This window comes from Colias croceus, chromosome Z, assembly GCF_905220415.1.
Source record: "Colias croceus chromosome Z, ilColCroc2.1".
Lineage (NCBI taxonomy): Eukaryota > Metazoa > Arthropoda > Insecta > Lepidoptera > Pieridae > Colias > Colias croceus.
In genome coordinates this window covers 4,280,076-4,298,036 of record NC_059568.1, presented here as the reverse complement: position 1 = coordinate 4,298,036, position 17,961 = coordinate 4,280,076, and the positions used below count along the sequence as shown (strand labels likewise).

At 31.9% G+C, this 17,961-nt stretch overlaps 1 protein-coding gene across 2 annotated transcripts in view; it reads left to right on the top strand.

Annotated features, from left to right (window-relative positions):
* The window catches only part of LOC123705060 (neuronal PAS domain-containing protein 2-like), a 66,031-nt gene extending 62,463 nt beyond the window's left edge, over positions 1-3,568 (top strand). For both annotated transcript variants that reach the window (XM_045653632.1, XM_045653633.1), the window contains one exon: positions 305-3,568. In XM_045653632.1, the coding sequence (XP_045509588.1) occupies positions 305-384 (80 nt within the window). In that variant the 3' untranslated portion in view covers positions 385-3,568. The remainder of the gene's footprint in view (positions 1-304) is intronic.
* Positions 3,569-17,961: the final 14,393 nt, after the last annotated feature.

The window sequence follows — 17,961 nt, the reverse complement described above, 5'->3', positions numbered from 1 at the left end:
CTGTTCTGAAAAAAAACAATCACTATGACCATCTGCTTTAATCACGTTCATAAATCTGCAAAATACTGGATAAGGTATAAAAATAATTAAAGGTGATTCTTATTGTTTTAATGAAGCAAACTATTTTTTCTATCATTATTTTAGTTAGATTGTGCTGTTTCTGTTTTTTTTTTGTGTCATTTCCATCGCAAATATTTTGTATTTCATGTAAACAGCTGCAGCGCACAGCAATTTTACTGCGAATTGTGTATTTTCAATGTTGTTTCAAATTAATTTGGCATATTCACTCATCGTTTCTTTTCAGACGCAAATGGCATTGACTACACATTAATTCTAGAAGAGGCTTACCGGAATAAGGACGCCTATTTTGAAAATATCGACTAAACTGATTGCAGTGTGGAGTGTGGACATTTTAATGTTTCACAGTGAATTTTATCGTATTTAAATATTTCCCATAAATTTGAATATTGAATTAGTCATTGTGTGTTGTTAAAACCATTTAATTAATAAGTTATATAGCTACTTAATAATTGTGCCAATAACATTGGCTGTACGGTAAAATTCTAATATATTAAAATTGTTGTCTATGTTCATAAAATACGTAAGATCAGTTTGACTTGATTATATTGCACTATTGCGTTGGCTAGCTTAAAATTGGACATTTGAAGATTTAAGAACATCTGACTTTCGTTGATTCACACTTTCAAGATGAATATTAAGCTTACATTTATGTGTTTGTTAATGTGTCTGTTGATTTTCTTCTTGAGCCAAAACGCTACCGTGGATTGGTTCGTACGCACTTGGTTCGGGACTACGCGTCTCATGAAATCCTATACAATTATTTTCAGATTTTGACTCTTTCTCATCTAATCATCATCAATATGTTGAATTCGCGAATTCCCTTGAATTCTCTTGGTGAATGTGATGATGGTGGTTAAAAGCTATATATATAAGCAACGTGATTGCATGTTCTTTATCCAGATAAGGAACGCATCTAGATACCTTCGGGGAACGATTAACTGATCCTATCTATTTTCTATGTAATCTTTAACAGAACTTCAGACTCTTAAATTTTCGAATTTCTATACATTACCCTTTTTGTAACTATTGAATTATGAAAAAAAATTGATAATATTTTACGATATACAGATTACAGACTACGTTTATTTAATCTTGATGCGTTTTTATCATCCTCTGAAACACGTTGGCTGTTAAAACGGCTAAGTGCACACGAAACTACATTATTTTACGCAAAGAGAAATATATTTTTTGTATCGTATTATCCTGAAACAAAAGTTGCTAAACTGTAATTATAGTTACTCATCCCGGTGATATTAGTTGGTGTATTTTTCGGTATTTTTACTTCAAAAAATAAATTTAACGTTGATATCATAGGAAATGTAAATTTGTATTTTGAAAAACTTTGACCAATCCATAGTAACGAACTTACATGATCGAATTTTCCAAACTTTTGTCCTCGAAAGGTGTCCAAATATTTATCTATCTAAAACTTTATCTTTATAATATTAATTGTGTTTATGCTATGGAGTTAATGGAAAAGTAGTTGTAAACGTACCAAAAAAAAATCATAAAATAAAAAAAAAAAACGTAAAATTAAATTTGCTGTAATTATGCTTGTACGTATAAGATACATAGTATATTATCTAAAGTTAAATGATATCTGTGCCGTTTTGTTTGGCTGATCTCTTTGATTTTAAGTTTGTTAGTTTTTCAGTAGTCAACGGAACTTACAAAAAGTTCCGAACGAAACGGGAAATAAACGGGTTGAGTAGTTTTTAAATTAAATTGCAAAGTAATGATAAAAATGATTAAAAGTTATCTTTTTAAAATTATTTATTTTGTTATCTTATATTTACTTACAGTAAACGTATTTATGTTTTGTTTTTATTTCATATTTTTATCGCATTAGGCGAATCGTACCGAGAATTCGTAGAATATTACTCATTTAATCTATATCAATCACATAGATATAAAAGTAGAAATAAATACATTAGATTTTAGACAGTTATAACTTCATTATAGAGTAAATCCATGTGCTTAATTATGTGTGTCGCAAATTAAACATAGCCAAATTATATGTTGTTTGATGAATTGATACTTTTAAAGGATACTTCGAAAATGAATATCCTGGAGCGTAAATATGACGATAGTTTGAAATATTGGCTCTAATAAAAACCCACGTAATTTTATTCGGGAGTCCCTTAAGGAGACTTATACACCAAAGAAATTAATAATGAAGCTGTTCAAATGATACATAGGCTTAAAATTCGAATAATTAACATTGTAAGATTAAAATATAATCTTTTGAAAAACACCCTAGTCAACTGTTGCGCGAAAAGTCAAAACATTAATTGTTTAAAATATACTGAAAATTGTTAAGACTGAGTAAATTCTTTTATGATTTAGTGTATGTTAATTATTTTGTATAAGTTTAGTTTTTGTTATTCGTTACCTTTTTAAGTACTTACTTGGATCGTGAAACGTTATACTTTGTTGAACAACATTTTTGCTTACGTTTCTATATTTTATGTAACTGTTACCAAAAATCAACCAAATCATCGTAACACGTTTGGTATCGTATATCATTAAAAGTAAATTTAAATTATAATTATTTGATGTTTTTGATGTAATTAATGTTTAAGTTAAGTAGATCACGGACATGGCATATTATAGAACTTTGATGGTGCATGCGCTTGCACGTCTAAGTATTCTAAAAAATGAAACTTTCTTAGAAAGTTTAAAAAATCACGGATTTGACCATTACAAGAAAAACATGCTTAGATAGGGATGTTAAAGCACTTTACTTGTACCATTTTTTTAATAAATACAATAACACGTAGTGCACGGAGTTTATTTATCTAAACTCTAAAATGTTTTATGAAAATATAACGATGCAAAGTATGACAATCCTTTGAGCAGGAAGTTATTCTAAGCTTACCTTTGTCGGGATTTGTCTATACTCACTGTAAAATCACAGTTGGCTATTCTGCGTATATTCTAGATACGTACTATAATAAAACCATACACGATTTTCTTAAAAATTAAAACATTAGTCGTTCAACTCATTCGAGATATCTTTTACGCTCATTAAATTACACATAATGTGACATTTACGAATACTCCTCCTTATTGATCTTTTGCGATTCGCCCAAAAGATTGATAAACATTGTTTATCATAATTAGTGTCTATCGGCCGTACTTACAAGGCCTACGATCATGTAACCCTACGTAGTACGTAAGAAAGTAGTGTTTTGTCGTAAATCGACTTTCAATTTAGCTTTTGATGGATGTTATATTCAACGGTAGTAACTCTAAATATTTTATGGAAGTAATATTATGTATTCTTCTTTTGGTAGCTATATTATATGTATCTCTATAGGAAAAAACGTTTTGTGGTCAATTACATAAGCGGGGAAGTAATGATGTAATGCACATGAAGGATTTGAAATTTAAAAGGCTATGAGGACTACTTATATAGTTGGCCAGTTAATGTCTAGATTAACTGTAATTCTTACTCATTATTCTTAATAATAAAGATTTAGATCTATTCAGTGTTTCATTTCTACATTACAATGGATTTATGTTTTATTGGGTAATTTTGAGGTTAATTATATAAGACATGGACGCATATGGCATACAAAATATAGTGTTTGCGTCCACCATATTTAATCGATAATAATAATAGATGTTGTGAACTATATTCTGACTTGCAACTTTGACGTGCTATTATATCACTGGCGGTCTATTATACCCGGCGCTATGACATATATTCATAGATTCTACCTAAGGAAATGTTGCTAGGAACGTATTTCCGTGTTAGGCTCTACCCTTGCGAGTTGGTAGCGATTTGTATCTAATTGAACACTGTTGGAACAACTAACTGGCGAATTTGGATCCGCAAACATACCTAACTTGTACCTACTAGATGTGGTCCGCGATTTTTTGATGATAGATTAGGCAAGGATAGTAATTTGATGACGATGAGTAAAATTTAGCTTGGCTCAAAGCAAGTTGCTTCAGAGGCCGTCGACAGGGTGTAGAATGTATATTTCGTGAATGCGTTTGACTGGTATAAAGACCGCGATTTGATCGCGTCTTTCTTTTTTCTGAATCCCTCTATTCGTACTTTAAGAGCTAGCGCACAAGAGCAACTTTTGGAGTTGCGCGCACTTTCTTACTAGCCCATAGAGTTGATGGGAGAGACAAAATAGTTGCGGAGACAAAAGTTGCTCATGCGCGCTGTCTCTTTTGTAATTTATTTGAATAATGCCACATAAATCTTATATAACTTTACTCGTTGATTGTAATACGTTGAGACTGTTAATGTAATTGTAAGTTTTTTTTTTATTGTGAATTAAGAATATTTTTTTTTTTATTTCATTTAAATATGTATTAGATCATGCCATCTGGTGTCATATGCAAACCAATTTCATTGTTACAATATTGCTTTATATTTCGATATATTTTATTGTAATTATCGCTTTCGTCTTATTGTTATCTGCTACAAATTGTATGCATATAAAAATATATGTGAAAATTGATGTGTAGAATAAAATAGAGAAAAAATGTTGTTTTATTCCCACAACCTTCTATTCCATTAACTGCCCACTGGTTGGGGTATACAATAAATAAAAGTGTGGAAATGGGATATATGATACATCTTAATCCTAGTTAAAAAGTTAAATTTTATCATTATGCTTATGCGCAGTTGCTAATTCATCTTTCTCCTTAAAGATAATCTGCAAAGCGAAAGCTATTCGTAATTTATCTCCTGTATAATTGATATTATGTACATAAAGCTATATTGCGAACTGAGATTATTTATACACAACTGAGAGTTAATAATTATGGCTTTTAATGCTTAATATAAAACATTGTCTCGTCCCGCTATCTGTCTGCTCTACGCCTAAATCTAAAAGCTACGCGACGGATTTTTTAACAGATTTTATTTTTTACATGTGGTATAGAAGAAAGGGTATCTACACGACATTGATTTTAAGTCTGAATTTAATAGGCTCCGAAACAACAGGACCGATTAAAAAAAAATATTTTACCATTAGAATCCTCAATTATTAATTATCCCTGATGAACACAAGCTATATTATATGGTGTTTTTAGTCTACGCTCACGCGTAAACCATACGCTATTCATACCAAGGAGACGGTCACCAAAACTTAGCCTAATAAGTGAATCTTAACCGTACTAATGCTGCATGACACAGATAATATTATAACAATGATCTTGACCTAATTAACCTTAACCTTGACCTTAAATAATTCCAAATTACCACGAAGATCTCTATTAGATCTTTATTAAACTAGAATTCTGGAAACATTCAGAATACCTTAACTCATTCAACATATCAGCAAACTGATTTATCAGTGACTTAATTAAGTTCAGCTACAACCTAAGTTTCTAAGAAAGTCTTGATACAAACGGTTACTAGTTCACTTAACTCTCCTCATGTGTGTCATAACTGTGGACAGTGATCGGTTTGCATACATTATCTTCACATCTATTTCAATCTGTATGGGAATATATTACTAGATTACCGCCCGCGGCTTCGCCCGCGCAGTTAAAGAAAAACCCGCATAGTTCTCGTTTCCCGTGGGATTTCCGGGATCGCGTTATTTTCCCGGGATAAAAAGTAGCCTATGTCCTTTCTCGGGTATTAAATATCTCCATACCAAATTTTATGAAAATTGGTTTAGTAGTTTAGGCGTGATTGAGTAACAGACAGACAGACATAGTTACTTTCGCATTTATAATATTAAATAGTATGGATTGTAAAAGGTGGTATCAGTTATAACACTTATAAATCAAGATATTAATAATATCATATAACATCCGTCGTTGAACCGATTTGGCTGAAACTTGATTGGGATGTAGCTTATCAGAAGACTATATTATAGAATACTCTTCATCCCATAGAGGAAGGATGTATAACTGAGATAGAGTGGCTACTCTGTGGTAATAAGTGCATGTATGGAACGTGCTGCCATCTGCAACTTTGTAGGATAACTAATGCTTTAATATATATATATAGCTATGCAGTATGCATATCGACATTTAGCACCAGATATGGAGCGAAAGTATATTTACAAAAATATTACTAACACCAAGAAAAGCGTCGTTTTCGTGACAACGCTCTTTTTGTGGCGTTAGTAATATTTTTGTAAACATACTCTCACTCCATAAGTTGCCTTGTAAGTTGAGTAAATAATAAATAAGTAATGAGGGCAACCAGGGGTGAGAATAAAAAACAATTTCTTTAGCGGTATTCACGTTTATTAAATTGAAATTGAGACTTATATACTATTTTAAATTTAATTTTTAAAAATATCTAGAGTATTTTGAAGCCCATTAATATTTTTTTCTACGTTATAAAATAGTAAACTATTAATTTAAGACAAAAAAGAAAAACATGAATATTCCCTATTGCTAAAACCTCTAAAATCTGCTAAAACCAAAAGCTTTAGTTATTTCAGTGCAGTCACTGAAATAACTAAAGCTTTTGTTCTAAATAAATAAATAAATAAATAAATCATTTATTGCATAAAAACATGGTAGGTACATACAAAGATATTAAGATCAGAATTAAGGAACATTCATGTTTTTACTATAACTACATAGCATACAATAATTATTATTAATTGACATAATGAATGAAAATGATTAGATATTTATAGTAAAAATACGAGTCAGGAGTATTGTCACTTAAAATTAGGTTATACATAAATCATTAGTCATACAGTCAATCAATTAATATCAATACCTATCATTATTTTATATTATTTAGACATTTTTCATATCATACAGAAATTCATTTAGGTTGTAAAAACAATTCTCTAATAAGTATTTATTTAATTTATTTTTAAATCCTGGAAGAGGAACCCCTTGCAAGTCTTTTGGGATTTTATTAAATATCTGAATACCTATATAAGGAACATTTTTTTTGTACAAAGTTAATTTAGGCCTCGGTAAAAACAAATTGTTTGGATATGTTGTTAATTTTCCAATTTCTTTATTATTTTTAAAATATTGAGGATGTTTTTTTATGAAAATACAAATTTCTTTGATATAAATACATGCAAGAGGCAGGATTCTCAAGTTTTTAAAAAGTTCTAAGCTTCTAGCGTGTTTTCTCCTCCGTTGAAAACTCATGATCACAACGTTCACAACAGTTAACAACAATAAAACAAGTAACAAAATAACAAAACAAAACTTAACCAAAACAAAAACTTAAAAGATAACCAGAAATATTTAACAACTAAGTTTAACAAAAACAAATGAGATAACCTCGAAATGGCATCAACGTCCGTCCGAAAGTTGAAAACTATGGTTGACAATGACAGTCGCACATCATTACAAGATGGCGATTTTTTTTTAATTTTAGTTATACCACTCACCGCCCGCGTCGCTGTCGTCTATGCGTTTACATGACAGTTTTGAGTGTGCCCCCCCTGCTTCATCCCTAAAAATTTTAAGAAAAACGAAGATAGTCCTCTTAGTTACCCAACTCATAATCCAAAAATGGCTGAACTATTTTTTGGTTAGTTGGGTTCGTCTCTATTGAGTCAATAACTAATTACATTTTTTAAACTACATATCTATTAAATATATTTATGTATATTCTGTCAAGTCTCTCTTTGCAAATATTAAATGTATCAATTATTGACCTTCACCAGAATAGCCGTAATCTTATTCTTGAATAATAAATCCGAACTATAAGACAATAAAGTTAGACTGATGATGAATGGAGCAGCAGAACATGTGACTTTTCATTTCACTAATATACAGGTCACATTATAATAACATACTTCAACAATTATTAAATTAAATAAAAAAAAATTAAAAATCTTTATTAACAAAAACACATTTAAACATTACATTGATAATATTGAGATCCTATCAGTAGGATTAGTTTACAGAGTGCAGTGATATCCAAACTAGGCTATTGCCTGTATCTTGGATATCAGAAACGGTATACAGTTCCCTTCATATGGCGAATTATATAAGTATAATAAGAATTATGATAACTAAAAAAGGAGGAACATACAACTTTTTTTATTAAACAAATAGTAGGTACGTATGAGTGTGTTTTTGGAGTGAATAGGTGTGTGGATGAGAGTGTGTGTGGGAGCGTGTGTGTATGGGAGTGTGTGTGTATGGGTGAGTGTGTTAATGTGTAAGTACGTGCATAGGAACCAACATTAAAAATATTATTGAGTATACATATTATATCTGTTCCAATTTTATTTCTCACAAAGATTTCAGTTGAAGTTTACCTTTATTTTAGTTTTAGTTAATCCTTATGTTTAAACTAGATCTTCGGTATCGCTGTAAGAAAGTTCGTGAAGCCAAGATTTCGTTATTTTATTGCATTTACTCATATTGCAATACTTCAGAGATTTTATTTTACAAACATTATTGTAGGTGTGAATGAGTGAGTAACCGGGCTGCGTCTGGCTAGTTTTGAGTTGTATGCCGGAAGTGAGATACGGAATGTTCTTTTCTTTAGTAGATCTTTGTAATCAGGTCGCGAAACTATTGACTTGTGTGTTAAGCTCACAGCTGATAAAACGTATAATTGTCGAACACGAAGTACTTTAAACTCCCGATACAGTTCGTTCGTAGGGAATCGGAAGGGCTTGTTCAGTGACACTTTGATCAGTGCACGTTGAGCTCTCTCCAACTGCATGAGGTGAGTTTTGGCAGCACTACCCCAGACTGAGATGCTATAATTTATTACAGATTGGCACAGAGACATGTATACTTGTCTTAGAATTTTTGGAGGGGTGCAGTTACGAAGTTTCTTCATAATGAAGATGAGTTTTCTTACTTTTGATGATACTTCTGTTATGTGTTGGTGAAAGTTTAGGTTGGAGTCTAAGTAACTCCTAAATATTTTATTGAGGGAGTGGTTTCAATGTGATGACAATTACATGTTGAATGAATGAAGTTGGGGCTGGTGCAGGAATGAAGTTGGAGAGACTGGTTGGGGAGAAGTCTGGGGTTCTCAGATTTTGAAAAGGGTAAATATTTGGTTTTATTGGAATTTAAAGTGAGTAGATTTTTGGGCTCTGGTTATGGTTAATAATTCTGATTCTGCGAATCTGTACGTTTGTTCCCAATCCGCGCCATGAAAAATTAGAGCAGTCTCATCGGCGTAAGCAATTATGTGGGAGTTTTCTAAACAATTATATAACATTTTATTACATCCTTAAAGACTTTCCTTCTTCCCGACCTTAAAATCCCATCACTTAAGATTCCAATTTTACAATTATTGTTTGTCAAGGCCTTACAGCTTGCAGTGCGGTACAATACTAATGTATTTTTATTTACAAAGAATTTAAAAATAATGCCATACTCTCGCTCTGTTAAGGTTGACTTAGTAAGGCAATATAAAGAGAAGATACCAGTTTACATAAAGAATCACAAATACTATCTAGTTAAGATCTTAATTATAGGACTGCCTAGAAAAGCGCATCCGAAGGCAAAGGATATATGCAATTTATATCACTGTACAAGACGGAAAAGTAATGGAACTCTGCTAATAACACCTCAACTATTTACACTCTATTTCTCTTATTTCTTACTTATCTAGTGAAACTTCTACTAAACAAGCTTAGTACAAATATAAATTTATAAAGAATAGAAAAAATTCGATCACGAGGCGGGACACGAAGCCGCATCCTTTCGCACATATTAATTAAAATAAGGCACATATTAATTACAATAATTATTTATCAACGTGGTATAAAATTATTCCATTTTCACTCCGTACTTTACCAATGGTTATATCCACCAACCCAATGTTGACATTTTTAAATGTTGAAATTGAAAAATACGTGTGGCACTCGAGGACTGCCGCGGTAAAGCTATTCCACAGCATCGTATCGCTGTGCCGGTTGGAGTTAGTTGTTAGGTTAGGGAGGGTGTTAGGTTTTTTCGTTACGGAATTTTTTTGTCTGAGATAAAAGCTATGCAAAAGCTTAAAAAAATAATTGTTGAAAATTATATTACAACTACAATAGACGGATGCAAAGTGCGATCTTTGTTTTTGCTTTGTTATAATTAGTAGTAAAGAAATCAATTTTAACTGTATTACCATTTTCGTGAACGTTTATGAAACTTTATCAAAATCAATAATTTATTCATTAAGATGTTTAAAGAAAACAAAATTTCTTTATCCTTATATATTTTTCGATTTTTTTCATGTAATTCAGGCCCAACAAAGTGGACACGTGGGTTAAGATGTAATATTTAAATTTTATCAAAGTTTGCATGTCTTAGAGCTAGATTTCGCCTTTGAGATTTCTTTTAAAGCTTTTTTATTCCATATCGAAATACAATACATACACGATACAAACATACTTAGAAGTTACAGGATAGCTTTAAATAATATAGCTTTTCGCCGAAGCTTTATGTTGTTAGCACAATACTAGGCTACTGAGGATAGTTCCTAGAAATTGGTTCGGACAGAGCGATTTTATTCTATTGAAAGCAAGATAAAGCCCTTCAGAGCGCTCACGTGGAAGCTGAGAAGCTTTTGTGGACCAAAATACATTTTGCAAGAAGTATACACTATTATATTTGCATACAGACACACTGTCTACTGACTATTTGTATTTAATATTAGCGGTCCGCCCCGTATTCGCCCGTGGTATATTACGTTTTCTCTCCATAAGAACCATCTTCGTACTTCAAGGAATATAATAAAAAAGATTTATCGAAATCGGTTCAGCCGTTCACACGTGATGGCGTGACAACGCGAAACGGGTTTCATTTTTATATATATAGATAGATTACATAACCTACGGATAATATCTCCGTGTCATTTCTTTGAAGATTTCCGAAGGTCCTTTTCTCTTTTGCTGAAAGTACAGTGTGCAACGTAGAGAAATAATAATTGTTAATTGTATATATTAGTAAAGTATAAACGTTAATTTTAATTAGTTAATTCCGTTCCCAATAATTTTTATTACTGCTAAACTATGTTAAAGCATCAAACATTTTTTGTTTTCGTTTATTGGATAGAATGGGAAATAAATTGAATTGAACTAATCATTCCAAAAAGCTCAAAACAAAAATGTTCGCCAAAACGCTAAAAGCCTACTTCGCTTTTAATTTTTAGTAAAGGATTTATGTAATCTATATTGGAAATACACAACTATTTACACATTTAAAAAATTACCTTTTTTTATTAAGAATCACCTTCCAACACCATAATGTAGACATATCTTTACTACCTCTACTAAATGTCTAAAATATTTATTACAGATTCCTCTAAAAATATCCTTAATTTCCACGAAATTATTTTTACAAGAGCAAAAAAGAGCATAAGCAAATTTTAATTATAGTCTCATAAAATGATGAGGAACTAAACTGAATTATTTCGACGTGGGTAGCTTGTTATTTATTTAGTAGCTAAAAACGTTTTGCCTCGAGTGTGTCCTGCGGGTGTTTTATGAGAAGAAATTATACATCGCTCCAGCAACACTTTATAGTTTTATTATCTAGAACATGTTATATGCATGTTAAGACATATTGACTACAAAAGTGTAGTTTATAAATCCATACTTAATATTATAAATGCGAAAGTAGCTCTGTCTGTCTGTCTGTTACTCAATCACGCCTTAACTACTGAACCAATTTGCATGAAATTTGGTATAGAGATATTTTGATACTTGAGAAAGGACATAGGATAGGTTTTATCCCGGAAAACCTACGGCAACGGGTTTTTCTTTGAAAACGCGGACGAAGCCGCGGGCGGAAAGCTAGTTTATAATAAAACTATGAAGTACACTTTTGAAACATATTTCTTGTCTGAAAAATACGTTATAGATAAGTAAATACCTATGCATACTTCACTTCACTTTTTGTATATGTAGAGCAAAATTTAGGTTATTTGAGTTCAAATTTGTGGGAAAAAATCCATATTAAATATTATGTTACACAATTAGTTTATACTGGGATACGGGGGAGCATGATTAGGTAAATAAAACACAATTTACAACATCAATCTTTATTACATAAGAAGAGTACACACTACACAAAATGTTTAACAGCAAAATCAATGGAATGACATGATAATTTGTTAAGCCTTATCATCTAATAACAAAATTATCCTTAAACTCAAGTACTTAGCTAAATAACTTACCTACCTATATCATTATATGACTAGAATTAATACGTACTACTAATGGGGCCTCTTCACAATGGGCAGCGCTGGCCCAACAAAGGATTGTCGATATTTGCCGCCATTACGGCGATTGTGAATGAACGTCTACATGGACGCGGACGGCCGAACATAGACATTTAGGCCCTTTACACTATCGTGATTGGTTCTGCTCGCCCAACGCTGCCCATTGTGAAGAGGGCCCATTGAATGGATGGGACAAATAATCTTATTACATGTTATAGATATATTTTATATATTTGCAACTTAAGATAACATGACGTCATGAAATATTTTTTTTTGCCCACGCTCGTTTACATACTTTTTTTCACAAAATAAAATTATTTTATTAACAAACGAAACATAGAATTATATCTACAAAAAATACATTTAATGATAATGATTCATTACCCGACTACGGCAAAGCAAAAGGAGGGTTATGATTTTGACAGGCTATGTATGTATGTATGTATGTATGTTCATCTGTTCCCTCTAAACGTAACGTCTAAACTACTTATCAGAATTTGACAAATGACATATCATTAGAAGTGTCTTAATTGTCCGCTGGTTATAGGCTATATGGGATTTCACAAAATCTAATGTGGCGTCCTCTATCGGACAAAACATACAAAGTAAAAAAATAAAGTTAAGATAAATATCCTGTGTTTAGTATCATTTGAAAGCGCTTTCCTTGTACATTTTGAATATATATATATTACTAGCATTTGCTCGTGACTTTACCTGTATTCATGGGCTGATTGCATATAATTCACATCTTTTCGTCCATAGCTTCTTTATTAGTTCATCAATTTAATTTTTGTTAATATTATGCCCCCAAATACATTTTAACACCAAAATAGTACAAATAATATAAAGTGAAAAAACTAAAACCCAACTACGACAATAACCGGCGCTGAAAAAGTATAAAACAAGATTTCAGAATACTGAACTGAACAAAGTTGCTAATGTAGTTTCATACAATATAATTCGTTGTAAATTGACAATAATGTCATACAATACTATTCTGAAGTATGCAATATTCCACTATGTAAAGATAAATTTTCATGTTTGGAAAGGCGTAGTCACACGTTGTTGAAGTGCTACGGTAGATAGGTATATTATGTAACGTGTGACTACGCCTTTCCAAACATGACAATTTATCTTTACATAGTGGAATATTGCATACTTCAGAATAGTATTGTATGACATTATTGTCAATTTACAACGAAGGCATCTTGGTAGAGTCTACTGTGTCCATTTACTTGAAACTACATTAGCAACTTTGTTCAGTTCAGTATTCTGAAATCTTGTTTTATACTTTTTCAGCGCCGGTTATTGTCGTAGTTGGGTTTTAGTTTTTTCACTTCATATTATTTTTTCCTGAAATTTGGACAAAAATAATAAACCTTATTTTATACTGAATGAATGAAATACGTAAAAACATAATAAATATTTCTCAATTAATGAAACCTATTTTTACGAAGATCGTCTTCTAAATAGGTAATGCATATTGTATAAGTATATTATGAATCTTAAAGTAATGTATCTACCTATTATGTAAGATGTATAACTTATAAACAAATCAAAGTTTAGTATACATTATTCCCTATTATTACAAATTAAACTATATTACTTCAATTAAAATACTGATTTAAGATTATGACTAACATTTAGATTACTAGGCGGAAGAGATATTACGTAGAGATTTTAGTAGATTTGAAAGATGACATTTTTTAGATGAGTAGCCTCTAGTTTTTAGGGTCACGGGCAAAACGGGACTCTATTACTAAGACTTCGCTGTCCGTCTGTCTGTCTGCCTGTTCGTCCGTCTGTCTGTATCTTAGGAACCGTGATAGTAATAATATTTGGAATTTTCAGAGATGACGTTTCTGTTGCCGCTGTAACAACGAATACTAAAAATAGAATATAATAAATTCCTTATAACTACTTTGTTTTTTTTTTCTCGATTTAGATATTATCCGCAACACGCTTTAAACATTAACAGATTCTTATTTATTATGCCTATTTACCTCCTAAAACCCATTTTTATTCATTTAAATGATAGAGCGGGCATCCGATCTTATTATTTGCCTGGTGCAATTTCAATGGTTAGTCTTCAAATGCCCGCTTATGGTAAGAATATGAAGGTAAGGGATAAGGAACGGATTGATGACTGGATAAAAGGAAAGGACTGGGAAGGGTAAGGAAAAGGATTCAGACATCCAGAGTGGTTGGTGGCCGTTTCATCGAAGTATGAGAGCGAGACTATAAATACTCTAATAATTACGTATACTCCTTATCCTTATCCTTAATTATAATATATCATCTGCTTAATAAAGGCTGATTTACGCTACACTGTGTTGGGATCGGGCCCTGCTCCGTCAGTTCCTGGTCGAGGCACGTTCAAATATTATCGTACACTTTTTGTATGTAGTAATTCAAGCCTGAGCGTGGTTCGGCCGTGCACGGACGGGGCCCGGACGGAGCACGGCGTTGAAATGTCGATGGATATTGTTTCATTTGTTTCCTCCGGCACGGCCCGGTCGACCCGGTATAGTGTGAATCATACTTTATTCGTAGTCTCAACCGAGATTGGCCACTGTAGTCGAATTTCGGTCGAGAGGACTATTTTATATTGTTTTATTATACTTAAATATATCTATTATTGCTTGTTGTAGAGAATACAACATAGTTAATATTCGGTGAAGAATATTAAAAGAGGATGCTCCTCCGTCCAAGGTGTTGGTGGACATTTGATGATGTTAAACGTTTCAATAATATTGAAACTCGTGGTTTAAGAACTTACCTATGTTATCGTTATTTATGTCAGCCAAATACGCTATTCTATACCTGCGCAGGAACACCTTTATGTGTGTGGGATTACTCCCACACACATAAAGGTGTTCCTGTGCAGTTTTTTGAACCTGTACAGGTGAGCGGAGCAAGATCGAGAGCAATTCTTTCAAGTGTCACTGTCCACACACGGCAAGCGACCTACGTAGGTACCCATACCTGTACGGTAGACCGTATGGCTTAAATTACCTACCCTATTACCTAATAATACTGACTAATATATCTGGAATTCTATGTTGAAGTTATAAACTAAATGATGTGAGGCATACTTATGTCTAACGATATTGCTTGTTATAGAGAATACAACATAGATCATATTCAAACTCAAACTCAATATGTTTTATTGAGTTAAGAGCCCCTTCCTCGATATAAATAGGGGATAAATATTGTTGATGACGTGAAGAATGTTCGGGAATGATATAGTAAGTAAAAAGGTGTAGATAGGTTAAATGCGCTGTGCATAATGTAGCTTATTAGCCACACTTCGCTTAAGTTGTCTCTTTTTCCTTGCTTACGATAGTTGAATCATGCCATCTTACTTTGACGTCCAATCGTGTGTGTGTGCCTATTTTGAAGATCTAATTTTGTGTTGGTACCCTATCTACACCTTTTTACTTGTAATATCATTGGTGTTACATCTATCCCTAATGAAAAACGATGTATGACTTAGACTTACTTATACAAATTTAACATTATGTATTGCTTATTAAAGAGAATACGTCATAGAGAATATTGAAATTCAAACTCAAATCTCGAAACATTTTGTTATTGTAACAAATTAAATTTATGCGCCAAAAATTACGCTCTTAAAATGATATAAATGAGAAATGAATAAAAATGTACTTTAATTGGAAAAAAAATCAACAAATTTTGGAAAAGATTGAAACTAAGTGTTTAAGAATTTACTAGTAAATAAATGTTTAAAGTTTAAAATAAACACCTTATAACATTTAATAATGACTATTTAATAAGATTCTAAATCTACCTATTTGACTTAGACTTACTTATTTTCAATGTTTTTACTTGTTATAGAGAAATGCATCGTAGAAAATGTTCAAATTCAAACTCAAAACTTTATGGGCCCTTTTCACAATGGGCAGCGTTGGCCCAACAAATGATGGTCGATGTTCGCCGCCATCATGGCGATGACTCTACACTATCGTGATGCCTCTACTTGCCCCACGCTGCCCATTGTGAAGAGGGCCAATCAAATTCTTGTAATACATGTATTCGCTGAAGAGTTATTAGCTCTTCTTCGATATAAGTGAGAGATAATTAAGGAATGTACCAACATAAATAGGATTAAAAGAACGACATAATATCAAAGATTGTAACTGAATGTAAATAATACAGTTAAATACCAATCCCTAAAAACGATGAGTTCTTAATATACCTACTAGCTTTCCGCATGCGGCTTCGCCCGCGTTTTTAAAGAAATACATGCATAGTTCCCGTTCCCGTGGGATTTCCGGGATAAAACCTATCCTATGTGTTAATCCAAGTTACTTAGATTGATACATGATACCTATATTCAATATACAACTAATGAAAAATGAAGATGACTTACTTAAGTTTAGCATTATTGCTTATTATAGAGAATACGACATAGGTAATATTATTTACTTAGAAAATACTTGTCCCATCCACATAAGTGAAACATACATAAAGAAAAAGAATGTAGGTAGGTACCTTATCTAATGAAAAATGCGACGACAAATAAAAGATAATTTACTAAGTTTAAGAATACACATATTGACATCAATCTCTAAGAACACTGACTATGACTGACACTGACACCAATATATCATTTGAAGAAACAGACGAATAAAGATGCTTATGAAGCGAAATAAATAAATTACCTACTAAATCTGATAACATATAAAATTAACATAACTATTAATATTGAAGTACTAAATAATCCAATCATTCTAATCAACTACTTCTTTACTCTATTAAGTATTCTTATATCCCTCTTGACTATCGAACATGGTTACACTCGTATCTATGAAATTATTTGACGATAAATATTTTGCTTCTCTAATCTTTTACAAAGACTATTTTATGTTCCAAACCTGTTAAATGCTGATTAAATATTTCCTTGTATAATATGACATAAGATTTCTCAAACCAATTCTCAATTGATAAATCCGCCTATAGATATTAATTAAGTACAGTATGGCATTGTACTTGCTTTTTGTGATTTTTCGAATTAATAGTCCAGTATTATATTATAATGTTTTATTTATGTTTTTCTTATCGACCTCTAATATGTTTACTCCTACTTTCCTTGCCTACTCATCACAAAATACCCTTACACATTTGGAAGATCCATATCAGCACCAAGTTCCTAGTCATCCTAATCCTTACCTAACTAGATGGTAAACCCGCAATCCTGTTTCACAATAAATAATAATAACATAATGTAATGTAGTACAAATGCAAACATATAGCATTAAATAGAACTTCATAAAACTCGAACAAAGCATATAGTTTTCAAAGCAGACTCGTGCAATCGTGATACCTGTAAAGAAATATTTTATTGTTTACTCATTACCTTGTGTAGTTTTCCCACAACAAAACGTTGTTGTAATGGCTTTCCTTGAAAGTTCTATATTTGTTTTTTTTCAGTTCAAAATAATGTACACATAATATTATGTGAATAAGATAAATGTCATAGTTCAGGATACATCGCCCATTTTTGCAAGTGACTACTATCAATCTGATTTTCCGTTTGTAGCTTTATTTTGATGAGACACCGAATAATTTCGTGTACGAAACTCTCGATTGTGGTAGCTAACAGAGATAACAAGGATAAAATTTTTTGATTTGATGGTTCTCAAATCTAGACACGCGGCAGCGTGTCAAACCGAGTTCAAGCGAAGAGAACTGGCGAGCAGCAGCCGTGT